Source organism: Leptinotarsa decemlineata, unplaced genomic scaffold (assembly GCF_025532065.1).
Source record: "Leptinotarsa decemlineata unplaced genomic scaffold, Ldec_3_MD MMD2_tig00000010_RagTag_RagTag, whole genome shotgun sequence".
Lineage (NCBI taxonomy): Eukaryota > Metazoa > Arthropoda > Insecta > Coleoptera > Chrysomelidae > Leptinotarsa > Leptinotarsa decemlineata.
This window is the reverse complement of record NW_027412538.1, coordinates 10010486-10031165: the sequence shown is the minus strand read 5'-3', so window position 1 is coordinate 10031165 and position 20680 is coordinate 10010486. Positions and strand designations below refer to the sequence as shown.

Below are 20680 nucleotides of genomic sequence, written 5' to 3'. Positions count from 1 at the left end.
AACTACGACCATTTCCAATACTCGATAAATAAGCTCATTTCATCGTTCATTATCACTAAAATGCAACAAAATTAACAATGAGGTAAAAAAACTGCGACTCCAAAGGTCAATTGCCAATAACCACATGCGTCACAACGAATATCATGTGGGCGAGGCGTGGCTCGGCTAGTCTCCATCGGTAGTGCTCTTTTGGCACAAACCACCCTCTATGCTAATGGGTTACCTATTAAGGACATTTTGACACTTATCAGCCACCATCCTTCTGGTCATTGATGACAATCGACACCGTTGCTCAAGAACTTACGTCATTCCATCGTCTTCTCTCTCACACCCCCAGGATCTTTCATTAAGGCCCTTTTCTCTTCCGGTCATTGACGATCTACAAGAACTAACAGGGGTGGACAATAAATTACCCTGCTAAGGGTTGAAAGAACTCGATAGAGTGTATCTAGAACCGCTTTAGTATAACTACTATCTATCATAACGTCAACTGTCATACCTCCTTCTCCTCGCTTTGGAGACCATCACCATTACAATTTGAGACACATCATTAAAGAGGGATTTAACACTTTATTGTGTTATTTGTGTGTTTATTGTGTCCACTTATCGAGGAACAAGTACAAATCAAAACACAACAAGATCTCACATTCAATATATTAAACAAAACCATTTACATTCCTAGAGAAGATCTAACACGAAGAAGAGTACCTGATGCAGAACAAATACAGACAAATTTACCTAAAGTACCTGAAATACCTGAGTTGAGACGCTCTGACCGTATAAAGAGACAGACAACAGGATGACCAGTTCAGTTTGAGGAGTGCCAGATGATGACAGTACTACCAACTGTCTAAAGCGCTCGCAGATAATTAATAATTCCACCATTCAGACCTTTTTAATATTTGTACGTTACTACACTGTCGACAGAATAGTATAATACCGAAGTTATTACAAATGAATGAAGTTTTATTTTGATTTTTACATAACAAATCCCTTGGCGGACATATTCTTCTGTTCAAAGTTAACTCTAAGCAGATCTCAGAATATTTCTTGATTCCTCTTTATTTCCAATCAGAGACTGCATCTCTTTCTGTTCAATATCGATTCATTCGAAAAGCTATCTACGTTACAGAATTCCTTAAATTTAGAATTGATGACCTCTTGATTACAGCTTGGAAGAATGAACCGATTGCTGTAATCTCATTTTCGCCAACCGCGTTTGGACTCGATGAATTATTATGTCAAAAAGTAAAATATCTCGGATAATCTCTGGAAATATCACTTTTGAATATGCGGTGTAATAACGTGGGGAATTAGAAATATATCATTTGGTCTGAGCACGGTCGCAACTTGGAATTGGATATTGATTTTGCAAGTTTGCATTATTCTCTCTTTCTGTGGAATTTATGGGTGTAATCCAATCAAAGAAATCTCCAATCTGAAATACTACTCTCCATTAAAAGATCAATGAACGAGTATTTATTGATTCCGCATTCTGCGAAATGGAAGTGACCAAGGTCTGTCTCTAATAATAATTTTCAACTAGCAATAAATATTTTTCTAATAAATTCAAGACATCGCCAAAACACTTAGTGACACGACTATGGTAAAACTTAAAGCACTCCGTTTCGTCTTTGATCAATGCGTAATAATGACGAAATTCAACGCCAGAACCACAGTGAACAATGACTGCATGCAGATTATAATAGTGGTATGCTAGATTGAAATGTTCATCTATTTCGAACTTTGAGTTTGGTGCATCCGTCAGCGGTGGAGTCATGTTTGAAGATCATCAGTGTCAATATTAGATTGACTGGTGCCTCAGCTATACTTGTTTTTTATAATAGTCAGTTTGTTTGGCAATACAGTTAATCGTCACCCGTTAAAAGTTCCATTTAAAGATGATTTGACAATAAGCTTTGCACGGAATGGTTGTCAGTCATATTAGGAAAGCTAGTTGACGTTCCAGAAAATCACTTGCGTTTTTGCTACCTCTTGAACATTTACTACAGAGTGAACAAGTGAGGATTTTTCAATCAAAAGATCTACAAACACAAGACGGAATAGACTGTACGGAATCATTCAATCCAGAGAGCGGTCAGGAGTATTGATTCTGCTATTTTTTTTGCTCACGAAGAGTATTCAACAAGAATTCGGAGCAATCCTCTTGTTGTTCTACAAGTATCTAGTGGACTCCAGAAGACTTCAAGAAATTGGATGTCTTGAATTTATTGGAGCCTCTGGAGACACCCTACATTTTGTTTTATGAAAGAGAGGATATTAGCAGATCAAGATCTTCAAATGATGTGACTGGAATCAATGAAGTCGTTCCGAGGCGCCAATTAATTTTTGATGTTTCATACTTTCATGATTTGTATTACTTCTTCACACAAAGCTCAATCAATATTAAATCTGCATATGCGATAGTCTACATGAATACATATACTGGATGTTTTTTGAATCCAGTTGAGGTTCAGTTGGCCCTTTATGAGTATTACACGTCAGTAAATTCTCTATTGATTTAGCTTTGTTAATTTTTCAGACTTTGGAAGGTTGTATACCCACAAAACAGTAAGAAGTATTGTGTTTTCCACAAAAAATATCTTTCAAAGAATATTTACAAATTATATTACTTATATATTACATAAAAATATTTTCGAAACTATTTACGATGAAATGAGTTATTATCCATTCTATTGGTCATGGATTTTTCAAGAAGAATCTCGGTATGTTGGAAGCGACACATAATTGTATGAGGAAATAAATTGAAAATGAACTATCCTCCATGTTTTTCTTCTATCTTACAACACTTCTACTATCAAAAGTTTGATCTTTCTTTTGAAGATGATCACCTGGTGATCGAAACACGTGTCGAGGTGTTGAAATTACGGTTTGGTGTTGGGAAAAAACTCCAGTAATATTGATTACTATAGCAAAGGTTCCAAACATGCGTCACAAGTTCTGAAGATAGTTGAGGTTGCAAAATTTTCCATAACATGGAAATGCGGCAATCGTTATTAGAAATTTTTGAATCCAGGTTCAACTGTAGGAGAGGACGATAAGCCATTCTGTTATTTCGAAAAATCAACTCATGAACGAAATATTTGCTAAAATTACTTGGATACTTTAGCTTTGGAGAAGTGGATTTTAACGAAATAGGGATTTAAAGGTAAAACTGGAGCATCTGGCGTAGAATAAATACAGAAACAAGCAATTTTCCCAATCACCAGAAATGCAATACTCTTCTTACCAACTTTGGCATCTATAGAAGATGAAGAAAATTGTATTTCTGATGATTGGAATCTATTTCTGATGATTGTTGTCATACCCATAAATCAGCATAAGCACCTCAAAAATAGTGAAGTTGACATATTTTTTTGTATTTTTTCAGGATCTTAAGGTTTGAAAATAAATCTCACATTTTTCAAATCTAAAAAGAGTTTCAAGTCTTGAAGATTCATACGTTTTTTTCTAGATATAATGCAAATAATACAAAACAAGTCACATTGAAACTTTTAATGATATGATGTTGTTGTCAATAATTGTAAACAGAAAACAATCAGTCCAAACCTATAGACTTGTGAAGGAAAATTATTCAATTCAGCATTTTTCTTACCAAAAGATCATTGCATTAAAACATCTTTAATGTATCTCTTGCTCCGTTCATCATTATTTCACTGCCTACAGACATCCCACTGAATCTTTGATCTCCCAGGATGAAGTCAAAAAAGAAAGATATCATTCGGCCACATCAAACCACTACTAAAATTACGGCAGACGATATTTTTATGGATCCTAATTACAGATAATGTTTCAGTCATACTTTTTACATAATTATTATCATTATTAATTATCAGGCAAGTAGGCTACCCTGAAAAGCTCTAGCCAATATATCGTCCCTTTTGAGATAGAAATTCGAAAACACCCAATGCCATAATTATAATAATTATGCAAAGAATAATATAAAAGTAATGCGTCTTGCCGCACTGAGGCAGAAATCTTAGCCGGACAGATGCAGAAGGCTGTCATTCTTGGCTCACTACTCTTGCTCAGGGCACATGATTCACGGACCAAATGATCGCTCACCCCACGGTGTAGGGAGTGGTCATTAGTTGATAATGCTGGCGCGCCCTCCCGAATGTATCGTGGCTTCGGAAGATTGGGCCTGACCAGCGCATACTTCGATAATAATAATAATAATAATAATATGCTGATTGATAATGCTGGCGGCCTGGCCAGCGCATACTACGGTTAAAAAATAGGTTCAATGATAATGATAATATTTTTCTTTTTGATATTAAAAGTACAGGAATAGTCAATCAGAAATAAAATGAAATGAAATACGTACAAAACACAATAAAAATACTACAAAAACAAGTTGTCACAAAAAAGTACATGGAAAGAAAAAATACCTACTATTCATCTAGTGAGTTAAAACATTTTTCCAATACAAAGTCAATTGGAATTTTTTCAATGCCTTTGTTGCTTCAACATTTTCGAGAAGAAATTGATATGATATTGAGTCTCGCATATGGAAGGTGAAGGTCATTTTTTTTGTCTTGTATTCAATGTGAAAATATTGTAATTTTCATAAAATTTGTCAATTTTCTCAAATATATGGATGCATACTCCAAGAATATATAAACCTGCAACAGGTGAAATTTCAAAAAAAGGGAAAATATTTCTACATGAATGACCGTAAGAAACTCCTGCCATCAGTCTCAAAAATTTCCCAATGAAAACATCCCGTGCATAGATGGTATTACCCCGAGAATTTATTTGAGAGTGATAAGAATTTGTTTGAAGGTGGTGATGGGAATTTATCAACTGATCATGTTCCAGTACATCTTTCAAATTGATGAAAAGAAATATGACGCTACCTAGCTTTGACACTAACTGTTCACGATAAGATTTTCATGTAAAAATAAAAAAATTACGGTTTACGCAGTACTGTACTGCCCCTCAGTTCATTCACATGTAAAAGTGAGTTTTGGCTAAAAATTTTCTCATCTACAAGAAAACTTTACGATTTGTGTTTTAGACTGGTCGAAATGTAAGGTTATCATATAAATCTGATTGAATTAACGTAAAATCATCAGCGTATGCGGTTTACATTTCATTTCCTAAAATATTCTCTATATTATCAACGTAAAGTATGAAGAGGATAGGACCTGAGATTGTCCCCTGCGGCACTCCCATTCCGAGTTGGAGTTTTTCTGAATTTTTTGTTAGTATCATATCATTATATTCATGTTTTATACTCACATTATGAGTACTATTACTAAAAAAAACCTTAAAATACACTGAAGTGCAACACCGCTGACTCCATATGTTTCTAATTTCGGTAATAATTTGTGATGAGTGACACCATCGAAAGCCCTATCGAGGTCGCAAAAGACTCCTCAACATGGCCCTCGCCTACCTCAGTCAGGTTTACAATTTTTTCATAAAAATCAAGACTAGATGTGGTTCAGCCCCTTGAAAGTACAATTTGAAAAACCAGCTTCCTAAGGCTGGACCTTGATAAATGAGTATTTTTTCAATACGGTTCGATTTGGAAACGGTTTCAAACAAACAAAAAAGCTACTATCGCTACATAAGTGTATTAGTTTTATGTATAACTACATCAGGAGTTAACTGAAAGATGTACAATTTAAAGGTTGGTAATCGCACTTTTTAAAATGTTATCAGACCAACACTAACCTAAATGCCAAATAACACCTCGTACATCATCTTTTTAAAGGTGTTTTTGGATTCTGAATAATAAAAAACGCAAATTTCCTCCGCGATCAATATCTAAAATCTGCCATCATTTCACCGCAACGATGTATAAAAATATTCACCTCACGCACAATTTCCACGAGGGGCCTAAAACTCTCGAACTCCCTAACAGAAGCAAAATTCTTTCTACGGCGTTATACCATTAATGTCCAGGATCAACTTACAATCCATATTAAACCCATTACTGCAGAGTGTCGCCGTGATTTTAGATTTTGGCTCCGTTCAGTATCTTTCTGCGGTCCAAGGAGGATCATCACCCCTTGTCTTTGTCAGTGGCGAAGATTCTACAGGGGCGAATGTCTTGAAAATAATATTCTCAAGAAATATCTGGTAGTTCCATTATCACTATAGAAGTTCAGCAATTTTCATATAATCATCATCATATAAGAAAACTATTCAGAGAGTTTTATAGGTAATTATCTGAAGGAACAATTCCGTCATGCCAGTCTCCCTTACCTTCAAGTAATAGAGTTATAGGTTAGGTTAGGTTAGATTAGGTTAGGTTAGGTTAGGTTAGGTTAGGTTAGGTTAACTGATGCAGAGTTCCCTTTTGAATGGAAAAAGGCCAACGTTATTCTAATCCCGAAGGGTATCTCAATGGAAAGCCAGCAATACAGAACCATTTGTCTGCTGGATGGCTTCGGTAAAATACTGGAGTATATAATCAAGCAAAGGCTAGAGGCAAAGCTGGAAGAGAAAGGGGGTATTTCACCAAACCAATTCGATTTTAGAGAAAAAAATCCACTGTTACTGCGATTAAATATGTTCTGAGCAAGGTAACCAATAGAAATAAAACCTGGGGGACCATTATATGCATTGACGTCAAGAACGCTTTTAATACGGCCAAATGACACCTAATAATAGAGAAGCTGAAGAATAAGGGAGTCAGTAGATACCTGGTAGAGATGGTTAAAAGTTATCTCTCTGAGCGTACTCTTCAGACCGGGAAAGATGAACTGATGATGACGCAGGGAGTTCCACAAGGCTCCGTTCTGGGACCTACCTTGTGGAACGTCCTGTATGACGGAGTTTTGAACCTGGAGCTTGCGGCAGATTGCTACACTGCCGCATATGCGGATGACCTGGCGCTTGTCGTGACTGCCGATAAGAAACAGGACATGGTCCAAAGAGCGAACTTGTGCCTAACGAAGATAGATGAATGGATGGTCGAAAACGGTTTGGATGTTGCACCTCATAAAACCGAAGCAATCATTATAAGAGGACCAAGAAAAAGAGAAGGGATTTCTTTCAACCTAGCGGGAAATCAAATAGAGCCAATAAAGTACCTGAAATATTTAGGAGTATGGCTCGACGACAAAACTATATATAATGAGCACCTAAAAAAGACGTGCGAGAAAGGTAGGTGGCTGCTCTCACTAAAGTGCTTCGGAATATACGGGGACCAGGCATCCATAAAAGACGTGTACTATATGGAGCGGTTCAGTCGGTCCTGCTATACGCGGCGCCAATATGGGGTGGAGTAATGCGTGTGCAAAAATACCGAAATATGCTGCAGAGCACACAAAGGCAAATGCTCTTGAGAACAGCAATGGCATATAGAACTGTATCCTCTGAGGCTTTAAACGCGATAACGGGCATCCCACCGATAGATATTTTGGTGAATGAAAGGACGAGACTAGACAGTCGCAATGAGGTTAGTCAAAGAGACAGAAAAGAGGAAAGGGAGGAATCATTAAGAGTATGGCAGTCAAGATGGGATGAAAATGATCAAAAAGCACAATGGACCAATAGAATGATACCAGACATTATATCATGGGCTAAGTGTGATTTTAAATCAACAGATTACTACATCACTCAGGCGCTGTCTGGTCATGGATCTTTCAAGTCCTATACATATAAGATCAAGAAATCCCCAGACGAGCTGTGTTCATACTGTAATGGAAGAGACGACCCCCAACATACGATCTTCATATGTCCCAGGTGGCATGTACAGAGAAACATATTGCAGACCGATTTCGAAATGGAAATAACCCCAGATAACCTCACAGGCCGAATGCTGGAAAGCAAACGTAGTTGGTCAAGGGGGGCAAAGTTCCTACATACGATTATGAAAACGAAGGAAAAAGAAGAAAGGGAAAGGCAAGGACTGCCAGTTGAGAGGCGGATGTGAACTAGGTAGTCACAAATTGATTGAAATTTTTCACTAGGCGTTGGAAATGTTTACACATTTCAAAATATTTTTTTACTATTATTTTACTTTTACACTGTGCGTTCCGTTATGAACATTTTATCTATACCCTGGATGTGTGTTATGTTTTACTTCAAATATTTTACTGTTTTACTTTAATTTTTTACTATTTTACTTTTTATCTATACACTGTGTGCGTTATAACATTTAATCTACACTATGGATGTTGACGTAGTATGCCGCCTTTACTTGAGGCAATGTCTTTCAGACGGTCCCAAGTACAAGAGAGGGCAAAGGGGTGGTTTTAGTCGGTAGGAGTCCGACACTACTGTTTCGCGATGGACACCAAGCGATCAGTGCCCTTGAGGGTTTCCACCCCACCAAAAAAAAAAAAGGTTAGGTTAGGTTACGATAGGTTAGGTTAGGTTAGGTTAGGTTAGGATAGGTTAGGTTAGATTAGGTTAGGTTAGGTTAAGTTAGGTTAGGTTAGGTTAGGTTAGGTTATGTTAGGTTAGGTTAGGTTACGTTAGGTTAGGTTAGGTTAGGCTATGTTAGGTTAGGTTATTCACACTCGACCAAATAAAGCCAGCTTCTTAACGAAGACGATTAGTTTATATGGTGAGTGGTCTTTCAGGTCAGATGGTAAGAGTACGGCTCTGCCGAAGTCTAAAAACCTGATTCGGTTCCCAGCGGGGCAGGCACAAAGTATGTGCGACACCCACTGTCTTTCGACAGTCCGAGTCTCTGCATATGATGATTCAAATGACAGTGACCTAAATGAATGCCTGTTAGACATCGCAGTTCATCCCTACTATAGTCCAACAACTGTTTGGTATCAAGCTTCGAAGGGTGAATAAACGCCTTGGAGAGAGACAATCCTGGAAGATTCTGCCAGAAGTCCATAAATCTTCTTGGCATCCAGGTGTTCAATCTTTGTTTGGCAAAGCCTAAAGCAATGCCAATGACAGCTTCTGGTCCGATGAAGCTGCTTGCAGCACCCTTTTTTCCAAGGGTGTCAGCAGCCTACGAGTAACGTAGTCATCCCCACTCCTCCACTTTTGATCAGAAGGTACCGCGCGTACAGCGATAGCTGTACGATTTCGGGCTATTTGACCTCTCGTCAGTGCAGGGCAGTGTCTATCATCAACACGAAGACGATGATTTCCCGTGATCAATACTCAATCTCGCATGATGCTGAAGCGAACGATAAGCAACATATCTTCCACGGAATCAGTACGGATAGTAATCCAGAATGTATAAACCTCTGAAGAAGCTAACCACACGTGCCAGCGAAACGTCAGGAATAACTTTCAAATATTCACGGCTTTTGAACCTGAAACCTCGTCTGCGAAATCTTTCCCCATTTTGTCAATAAGAAAACAGTTCAATCTGCAAGAGTGTTCAAAGTATATCCATATTTCTCGATAATTCAAGAACAAATCCTCTCAAAATGTGGGAGACTCTGTCAATGTTGGTGAATGTGTATTACTATTATTTTCCCCACCAGCAATTTTTGATTAAAAAATAGCAGGTCTTGTTGATGATGTTGTTGTTGATGATGCAGGTCTTGAATAAACTCCTCTCAATTCATTAATAAATGGTATAAACGTAGAGCAGCAGCACTTCCACAGTTCTTTATGCTCGAGAGTCGAATGCTTTAAACAAAAACCTCGAACTGAACGAATTTAATTTCCCTCAGCTGCCGATGACCACTGGGACCACGAGACTGGTGCGCGACAAGGAGTATCAGGAATGATCTTGTCTTTAAATCTATCCGATTCTCATAAAGACATTGTTCATCTACTCCAGACCCCATACATGTCTTTCCGGAAAACTTTCGCTCAGCAAGGGTCGGCAAATTCCCCAAAACACGTGGGATCTTTGTAAGTAGGTGAGGATTCTGGCTGAGTTATCCAAGATATTTCTTTCTCGCCTCACTAATACACGTATCCTATCAAGCAGTGTCGTTTGGTAGTTAGCAGCATCCACTCATCTTATTTGCCACATAATGTTTCGCACACAGTTATTGGACCTACTTAATATTTGCTTCCAGTATACACACAAGTTTCTAGGTTGAATTTCATATTTCCAGTTTTCTAGGTCTCTTCTGCAGAAACATCATCAACTCCTACATTCACTGGAACTAGTTGATTGGTTGAGGGGACCTCAACTTTTCAAATGCTCTGGATGATCCATTTGTCTTCATTTATGCGATATGACTAGTCTCCCACCAGTCACATTCACAACTTTGTTTGTTGTGAATAAGCATTTTATCCAGCCACATCGAAAACTTTGTTGTGAATGTAGCTATATATATTATATTTTTGTGATGTTATATACTTTCACTTCATAGTGAAAATCATACAATAAACTGTATTGATTGGTGTTTCAGTGTGGCTTTTCATCAAGTATCGGTCAGTTTTATTCAATTATTGAAGAAAGCCAGTATCGGCTTTTTGGCCTTGTGGTATTTTAAATCACTTCTAAAGTGTTCCATTTTAAATCAAAACATTTGGTTTTTCAACCAATGTTTAAAAGAAGAAGTGTTCCCGAGATTCGTCCGATTGAAGACCAATAACATAAGCTACGCTACATCTGAAGGGAGTAAACATGGAAAAATCAAATGGATAAAAATGGAAAGAAAGATACAGTACAGCAAAAGAGACGTTGCCAAAATCTATCTTGAAGTGAAATTATAGTGAAAATCATACAATACACTGTATTGATTAGTTTTTCAATATAGATTTTCATCAAGTTTTGGCCAGTTCTATTCAATTATCAAACGAAGCCAAGTCACCTGAACATTTTCATGGGAAGTGTTCAGGTGACTTGGCACATTTGATTCCAACAAGCGCGTCATATTAGAAAAACGCGACATGAACTCTTCCATTCGAAGAACTGCGTTAATGTGGAATGAACCTTCAATCCTGACTGTTATAAGGAAACAAGTATAGCTGAGGCACCAGTCAATCTAATAATAACACTGACAATCTTCAAACAAGACTCAACCTCTAACGGAAGCAAAAAACTCTTTGGAAGGTTCGAAATAGATGAACATTCCAATCTAGCAGACCAAGTGTTATAATATTCATGCAGTCATTGTTCACTGTGGTTCTGGCGTTGAATTTGGTCATTATTACGCCTTGGTCAAAGACAAAACGGACTGGTTTGAGTTTGACGATAGTCGTGTCACGAAGTGTTCTGGCGATGCATTTAATCTTTTGGAGCCTATGGAGACATCCTACATTTTGTAGAATGAGAGAAGACATTGGTAGATTAAGATCTTCAGATGATGTGGTGCTGCAGGTTTTCCGGATTTTCCTGTAGCTGAAAAAGCAAATACGCCACTGGAATCAATGAAGTCGCCCGGGAGCGCCAATTAATTTTTATTGTTGTTTTTATTTTTATCGTTGTTTTAATTAAATTGACAGATATTTGATCATGAACATATACTTTATTATTCATACAAAGAATAACCAATGAAATTAGAAAATAGAAAAACAAACCGAACTATTGAATTTCATTATTAAAAAGTTTCTAGATTCCAACATTCTGATTTATGGAGAGAAACTTTTCATCAAACATTTTCTGGCTCAACGATCTTCTTGAAAATAATATTATCATAGTTTCAATTGAATTCATTCGAGTATTCTAGTAAATATAAGTTTCATCTAATTTAGGTTTTCATTTTAGAAATTCAGTAATTTTTCGTGAAAATGTTCAAGGATCTTCCCCATCCTCCACGTCACTGGCTACACGGATTTGCGATATCGATGGCAGAATCAGGATCCAGACTCATTTAGAGTAAATCCTCAGATTAAGATTCAGTGACATCGTCTCATTAAAAAAATTTGTTAGCCTAGGGGATGGGGAAATTGTGACAAATTTCACTTGATTTGGGGGTGAGGTACATCTAGCAGGCAGCTACATTGCCAATTATTAGGTAATTCGAGAAGATTCGTTAGTTTGTTCCTGACAAGTGCAGAGGGAAATATGATACTGCGTACAACTTGTATTTTATTAAAAATTATTAGGCATGCACGCTTCACTATTTTCCGAGTTTCGAATAACCTAAAATTGAGTTGAAAATGCGGTGAGTAATTTAAAAATATGACTTTCTGCAAACTAGTCTGAGAATTAAAAGATTCTCAAAGTCATACCAAAGTGAAAAAATTAAAATGTTACTCTGTATTTATTCCACCATACAAAAAATCTTGATAACTATCCAATAATATGCATTCCAGAACTTTGTTCAATCTGCATCTTCAAAAAACATTTTTTACTTATCAGTATGACGCGTGATTCAGTTTGATGGATTTCACGCCTACAATTGGCCATAAAACATTTCGAATCTTCACAATTCATAGCCTGAAATTATCTTTGTTCACTATATTTGCTGCTTCCGTGAACTTCATTTTGAACCAGCATTCTTCCTAATGATTGATCTTGGATCTCAAGCACACAATATCATGTTGGTTTATTTGTGATTACGAAGCATAAAAACTCAAAGTCGTATCCACAATTTGTTATCACCCTCCGATGTTAGAACGGTAAAACCATCAATCAGCACATGTTTCGAACCTATGAAGGTTCATCATCAGCTAATTATTTGAAAATTCTACAATAAAAGAAGAACAACATTGTAACGGTCTAAATTTACTTGTAAATATTGTAGATATTGTTCGTTTATTTACTATGGAATCGACAGAATTGTCATTTATTGATGACGAACTTTTCGTCACAGCTAGGGACACATCTGGTTTGTCAGTGTGCCCGACCTACATTTTCAAAGAAGTTGTTACGTTTCAATTTAGCACTAGATCAAACTGCTCTTATGTGACCTTTCAAAACCACTACCTTACCTTTTAAGATCTTTATTCAGAGGATATTAACAATGTAATTCAGTTACAAGTTCATTTTATTCATTTAACATCATAGTAATGGGAATCTTCCGTTCCATAGAAAACCATACCTGAAATGTATAAGAATAAATGTATGCTCCCTGACTAACTGCTTTGACCAGTACTTACGCATTCTCCTATTGCCAATCGACGTTGGAGATCCGAAATTCCTCGCTAGGTTGAAATAGTTGTTATTGTTTGTTTCTCAGTTTTCTTCACCTATCATTTTTTTCAGCCGTTGCCTGCCTTATTCTCTATACCTTTCCGAGAATATTTCTTGCATAGATTGTTATTCATCACTTCCAGAAGGATTACTACATATTAGAGCCATATCGCCTGAAAAACAATATTAGTTAGCTCTGGGTTTCTGAATACTGTTTGATATTTTCGGTAAATATTCTGCATAATATGAATGCTCTAATATTTGTACTGAAAGGGAAGGTTATGGCGACTTACCTTATATGTTTCTATTCCATCGCATGAATAAGGATTGGTAAATAGTTGAAAATAGGTTGGAACAATATATTTTGTAAATAGTCGTAAACAAGGTTAAAAGACAGCTGTTGGTTGACATCTGCCGAACTTTCGTAGTGTCGTTCCGTCGACTTACACCGAACTAGTTCTACAGTTGTTCACGGGTGGAGGATTTATCGGTTACTCAAGTTGTCAAGGGTTGTTTTAGGGTTGCATTGCTTTGAGAAGGAGTTTTGATGGGTCATGGACTTGTTGATGATGTATCAAGTGGCTGTGGAGGAATTGTTAGATTTATGATGTTGTGCACAGCGCCCCCTTGGTGCTTGTAGTGTAGATTGGATGCACTGTGGCAACAACTGGTTAGCTGTCAGATGTGGCATTCTCTTAGTATTTGGAAGTTAGCCTTCGGTGAGCTTGGTTCGGAGTTCAAAGGGTATCATCAGACTGATTGTAGGATATATTTGGTTGTATTTGTGCCATCCTTCACGGGGATTATTTCTACAAGTCAGGATTGTATAGTGGAAGACTGATTGGTCATTTTGGTGTGGATATTTGCAGTCGGAAACTTAAGCTCTTTTGAGGATTTGTGGTGGATACCGAACTCGTGCCAGGTGGAAGGATTTCCGAAATTAGGTATGTCTGAATCACTGTCGCATCTCTCATGTGATCTTAGCTATGATATCACTTCTTCAATTCTACAACCTTCGTTTCTCGTCTCTAGATTCATAAGAAACAGAAGGCCCTCAGTCACTCATCAAGTCCCAGCAGGACTTCCGTGCAGAACACCGCACACGAAGAATCGTATAGAAAACCCCTTGGCCAGGGTAAGAATTTTACCATTAAATGTGTTTTAAATGATTTTAGTAATTTCTGGTTCCATCGTTATATCTCAACTGAATATTAGTATTGAAGAGAGGTTTCAACACTCATTCAATTTTCTTGATTTTTACGGATCATATGGTTATACAGGGCACCCAAAAATATACTCTTGTTATCTTGCTACTTTGCTTGATGAAAATATACCAGGGGTATTGATTAGTCAAATAGTCCTATTGAATGGGGGTTGAATCTCACCTTGTTTCATCTGATTCTGATTGAGAATTTTCTTCCGTAGGGTTTTTCTTCCTGCTTTTTCTTCCTGTTTTTCTTCCTGTTTTTCTTCCTGCTTTTTCTTCCTGTTTTTCTTCCTGCTTTTTCTTCCTGTTTTTCTTCCTGTTTTTCTTCCTGTTTTTCTTCCTGTTTTTCTTCCTGTTTTTCTTCCTGTTTTTCTTCCTGCTTTTCTTCCTGCTTTTTCTTCCTGTTTTTCTTCCTGCTTTTTCTTCCTGTTTTTCTTCCTGTTTTTCTTCCTGCTTTTCTTCCTGCTTTTTCTTCCTGTTTTTCTTCCTGCTTTTTCTTCCTGTTTTTCTTCCTGTTTTTCTTCCTGCTTTTCTTCCTGCTTTTTTTTGTCTTCGTCAAGGGTTCCTGTTTTCCTTTATTTTCTTTCTGGATCTTATTTGGTGATCCATTACTGGTCCAGCTTGTCGTGCCCTACAGGGTGATCTATCTTGGTGGTGCTACAGGGTGATCCATCTCCGCCGTACTACAGGGTGATCCACCGGTGCTACAGGGTGATCTATCTTGGTGGTGCTACAGGGTGATCCATCTCCGGTGCTACAGGGTGATCCATCTCCGCCATACTACAGGGTAGCCTAACACCATATACCGGGTGGCCCAAAAGGAGCACGCAAGTTATAATTGAATTAATTGAATATTTGTGATATACTGAGATATTTGAATAATTGTTGCCCTTATGTTTATTGATACCTGTTGATATAGTGTTTGTTTATCGTTTATTGATTAAGAGTTTGTTATTGATACCTGATTGACATAGATATTTGTGAAACGGAAATTGAGGTATATTCTTCCTTTCACGATTGCTGATTGACACCGATGCGCCTACGCCTGAGCTCACGCGACGCAAACGAGTTTGTCTTACCATCCGATACTAGTATTTACGATTTCACCTACTCAATTTTCGTGGTAGTTTTACTCGACGTATTGTAGTTTTTTTTGAGCGTCGTTACTACCGTAATTTATGGCTGATTGAATTCGTGGTTAGATACACCGCGCTCTTGTATGGACATTTGAACATCGCGTAGTAGTGTGAATATTGCATTGTTGTCTTAGAAGCGTTGTTGGTTAATCCATGCAAGTTAGGATTACTGAATAAATCATATTGGGGATTTTTATCTTTTATTTCCAATATTAATTGGTAAGTTATTGATATTGTGAGTTACTTAGGGTATCTGGAGGATTAAATTTACCTGGCGCCCATTAAGATCTATTTGAAATTTGCTAAGTTGTTTAACCCACTCCCGTCTCCACTGTTTAGCTTAGCCGCGGATACCCATCTGTCTTATTTGTTACCGACAGATGATTTAGTCCCCTCTTGTGGTTTGTGAGGTGACATTTTGGCGCCCAACGTGGGGCCCTTAAAAGAAGGTTTTTTTTTTGCGTTTTGGCGTTAGTAGGTGACTTTTGGAAACTTTGGAAAAATATAAATAGTTTTTTTTTTTTTTTCAATTGATACCACTCTAGTAGAATAGCGTTATGGCAAGAAGACTGGTAATAAATCGTCTTGATAAAGACGAACTGACCTATGAATTAGCATATCGGGGCGTAGCAACTGGCACTTGTGAGGAAATGAGACATCGTTTGGTTCAAGTAATGCAGATGGAAAGGTACGGCGAGAGTCTTCGATATCCTTCATATCCATTCACTTTCGAGGAAGATGAGGCTGCAATCAGAGGGAAACTAGATGATATCAGAAGGCTGATTGATGACATAACCGATTCTGGAACGAGTAGCGGGGCAATGAAACTTCAGACCAAGCTAGCACATGTGTTGAATCGTATAGACAATATGGACCCAGATAAGGATAAGGACAAAGAAACCCGGAAATCCGAACTCCTGGGTTTGGCTCTGTCGTTGATGGACGAATTGTCACATAAAGTTGACAGCAGCAAGAGAAGTGATACGAAGCGTGTGCCGGTTGCACTAAATCAATTAGAAAGCAGATTGGGAGCGCAATCATTCCATGCTAACTTAGGAGCAGTTGCTCGATCGTCTCTGACGGAAGATCCAGTCTTTGACCCATGCTCAACCAGTAAAATGATTCCGCCTTATAAATGGAATCTGAAGAAGTTTTCTGGAGATGGTAAAGGAATGTCGGTGACAGCATTTTTCGAGGGAATAGAGGAGTTGAGACTAGCGCGACATGTCCCCAACGCTGTTTTGTTGGACTCAGGTGTGGACCTTTTTGCTGACAAGGCGTATCAATTTTATAAAGATTGTCGGAATCGAGTATCGACCTGGGAAGAACTAGTGGAAGAGTTTCGAGAAGAATATCTCTCTGCCAATCATTCTGACGCATTGTTCGAAGAATTGCAGAAAAGGACTCAACACCACTCAGAAACCATCGGAGTTTATCTTGCAGTGATGTCAAGCTACTTCAGCCGCCTAGGTTGCCCAATGACAGAGGAAGCTAAGCTGAACATAGTTATGAAGAATTTACATCCCTTTTACCAAGACAGATTACGTGAACCCTTACCCACAACCATTTCAGAACTTCGCTCGGTATGTCGAAGAATGGAAGCCAGAAGGGACATAATCAATAGCTACGTAGAACCATCAGCACGTCGTGGCAACGTGATAGAGAAGGATTTGGCTTTCGTAGAGGTCACCAAGGAATTGAATGCCTTAGAGATAGCAACGGCACGAATTCCGTCGAACAATCAGTCGAAGGAGATAGTATGTTTCCGATGCGATCAACCCGGACATCGTGCTATAGGATGTGCTCTACCGAAGCAACTGGAATGCTACAGATGTAAGAGAAAAGGGTATACCGTTCGTAATTGTCCAAACTGCTCCGTGTCGGGAAACGACAAGCGACGCCTTTGAATCGTCGAGGGGAAGGCGCTCGCAAATTGCACTCGGCGACTGCTATTCAACCAATCCTTGATTATATTCTGGATCACGCCGAAAACGATGAGAGACCCTACCTTAAAGTTGAAGTCTTGGGGCGTAGTTTACTGGGGTTATTAGACTCAGGTGCCTCAGCCACTATCTTGGGACACCCAGGTTGGCAAATCGTAAAAGATTTGGTACATTTGAATTCAGCAAAGAGAATTAGTTGCACTGTTGCCAATGGTCAAGTATGTGAAAGTATAGGAGAATGTGAAGTGCCATTTTGTTTAAGAGGCAAGCTGAAATTAATTCGAGTTTTAGTGGTTCCTGATGTCCCTCATCACTTAATTTTGGGAACGAATTTCTGGAGAGCAATGGGAGTGGTTCCGAATCTGAGGCACAACGAGTGGAAATTTTCTGAGGAAATTTGCTATCTGAACGCATTGGACCATCTTCGAGGACAAACAGTTTTATCACCATTGGAAGAGGCCCGGCTAAACGCTGTAGTAGAGAAGAACAAGGAGCTCATGGGGAATAATTTAGGCTGTACGAATCTAGCTGAACATGTCATCGTGACCAACTCACCACCCATCAAGCAGCGTTATTATCCAGTGTCGCCTATTATTCAACAACATATTGATCGAGAACTAACAGAGATGTTGAAGAACGATATTATCGAGAAGTCGAATAGTGGCTGGTCGTCACCGGTTCTTCTCGTTAAGAAGAAAGATGGGAGCTACCGCTTTTGCGTTGATTACAGAAAACTAAATTCGGTAACGGAACGAGACAGCTACCCTCTCCCATATGTTTCCCACACGCTCGATAAATTGAAAAATGCACATTATTTATCCTCTCTTGATATCAAGTCTGCGTATTGGCAAGTTCCTGTGGCGGAAAAGTCGAGACCGTATACAGCGTTTACCGTTCCTGGGCGTGGTTTGTTCCAATTTAAAAGGATGCCGTTCGGATTACATAATTCACCAGCAACGTGGCAGAGGTTGATCGATACCGTCCTAGGACCTGAACTAGAACCACACGTCTTCGTCTATTTGGATGATGTAGTGATCGTTACCCAAACTCTGGAGAAACATCTGACAATTCTTGATGAAGTTTTCCGCAGATTGAGAGAAGCAAATCTCACTGTTAGCTTCGAAAAGTGTCAATTTTGTAGGCCAGAAATGAAGTATTTGGGATACGTTGTAGATAGAAATGGATTGCATGTCGACCCCGATAAAGTCAAGGCTATGTTGCAGCTTCCTAGACCAGAATCGGTAAAAGATGTCAGGAGACTGGTGGGTACTTTTTCCTGGTACAGGAGATTCATACCTGAGTTTGCATCCATCGTTTCTCCACTCACATCGCTGCTGAAAAAGGGTAGAAAGTTTGATTGGACCGAAACTTGCGATATCGCTTTTCAGAAGATGAAGGAACGTCTTATATCAGCACCAGTCTTGAGCTGTCCGGATTATTCCCTCCCATTTGTTCTGCAAACAGACGCCTCGGCATTTGGAATTGGCGCTGTTCTCACTCAGACTCGCGAGGATGAGGACGTAGTAATTTGCTATTTGAGTAGATCATTGACGAAACAAGAGCGCAATTTTTCTACTACAGAAAGGGAATGCTTGGCCGTGCTGTGGGCGATTGAAAAACTGCGACCTTATTTAGAAGCTATTCCGTTCACCGTAATAACCGATCACTATTCCTTGGTCTGGTTACAGAATTTGAAAGATCCATCAGGACGACTGGCAAGATGGGCAGTCCGCATGCAGCAATATGACTTCAAAATTGTTCACAGGAAAGGGAAGGATCACATCGTTCCTGACACCCTTTCTCGATCGGTCCCAGTCATTGATGCCATCAACCAGCAGATGAAAGAAGAGATTTTGGACAAGTGGTACCTGCGCGTGAAAGATCGAGTGAGTTTACAACCCGAAAAATACCCCAATTGGAGATTCTCTCAGGGATCACTCTACAAGTACGTCAAACCGTGTTACGTGGAATTAGAAGACCAAACCGACGTTTGGAAGTTAGTTGTACCAAAAGCGGATCGGAAGAAAATTCTTATTGAAGCTCATGCAGACCCGACCTCAGGACATCAAGGAATATTCAAAACCTACCATCGTATCAGGGAAAGGCATTATTGGCCAAAGATGAAATCTGACGTGTCGAAGTTTGTTCGAAATTGTTCCACTTGTTCCGCCTATAAACCCGACCTCAGAGGACCAAATGGACTAATGACTCCACAACCGAAAGTGACCCGGCCATGGGAAATGATCGCCAGTGATATCATGGGACCCTTACCTAGATCTACAAAAGGCAATAAATTTATCTTAGTCGTAACAGATTACTTTAGCAAGTTTTCATTAGTCTTTCCGCTAAGATCGTCAACAGCAGAAATCATCGTAAGGAAGATCGAAGAGGAAGTTTTTCTGGTATATGGAGTTCCCCGAATTCTTTTGTGCGATAATGGGCCGCAATACCGATCTCGACAGATGAGAAAACTCGTGGAAGAATATAAGGTGAAAATTAGGTATAATGCCCATTATCATCCTCAGGCAAACCCGACTGAACGAGTGAACAGAACATTGAAGTCAATGTTGGCTATGTATGTGTCCGATAATCACAGGACCTGGGATTTCAACTTACCCAAGCTATCATGCGCCTTGAGAACGGCTCGACATGAGACGACTAACCACACTCCATATTTCGTGAATTTCGGCCGCTCAATGGTTTTGTGCGGAGAGGAGATCTCTCGGAGGAAAAATCTATTGGTTGATAGTGAACCTGCTGAAGATTCGAGGCCTGAAGGATTTAGAAAACTCTTTGAGGAGATAAGGAAAAGGTTAGATGTGGCTGCTCGAAAGAATGAAAAAACTTATAACCTTCGAAGAAGGAGTGAAGAATTTTGGCCAAATCAACCCGTTTGGAGGAAGAATTTTGTGGTATCGGAGGCGGACAAATATTTTAGTGCTAAGCTAGCGCCAAGATTTGTCGGGCCTTTTTATATTAAAAAAAGGGTATCCCCGTGGACATATGAATTAAGAGATGAAGACGGTAATTATAAGGGGATATGGAATGCGAAAGACCTAAAGTCAGCTAGCGCTGATGAAAATTTACGCTAGTAAATTTTCTTGAGGCAAGGGGGGAATTGTAACGGTCTAAATTTACTTGTAAATATTGTAGATATTGTTCGTTTATTTACTATGGAATCGACAGAATTGTCATTTATTGATGACGAACTTTTCGTCACAGCTAGGGACACATCTGGTTTGTCAGTGTGCCCGACCTACATTTTCAAAGAAGTTGTTACGTTTCAATTTAGCACTAGATCAAACTGCTCTTATGTGACCTTTCAAAACCACTACCTTACCTTTTAAGATCTTTATTCAGAGGATATTAACAATGTAATTCAGTTACAAGTTCATTTTAT

General features: G+C 38.7%; 2 protein-coding genes across 2 annotated transcripts in view; both read left to right on the top strand.

Annotated features, from left to right (window-relative positions):
• robo3 (roundabout 3) overlaps positions 1–20680 on the top strand; it is a 325563-nt gene that overhangs the window by 233595 nt on the left and 71288 nt on the right. The gene's annotated exons all lie outside the window — the stretch shown is intronic.
• Positions 12623–17245, top strand: LOC141480823 (uncharacterized). The gene is made up of 3 exons (XM_074171438.1): positions 12623–13938; positions 14027–14129; positions 14420–17245. The coding sequence occupies exon 3, from the start codon at positions 15895–15897 to the stop codon at positions 17242–17244; it is 1350 nt and encodes a 449-aa protein (XP_074027539.1). The 5' UTR covers positions 12623–13938; positions 14027–14129; positions 14420–15894; the 3' UTR covers position 17245.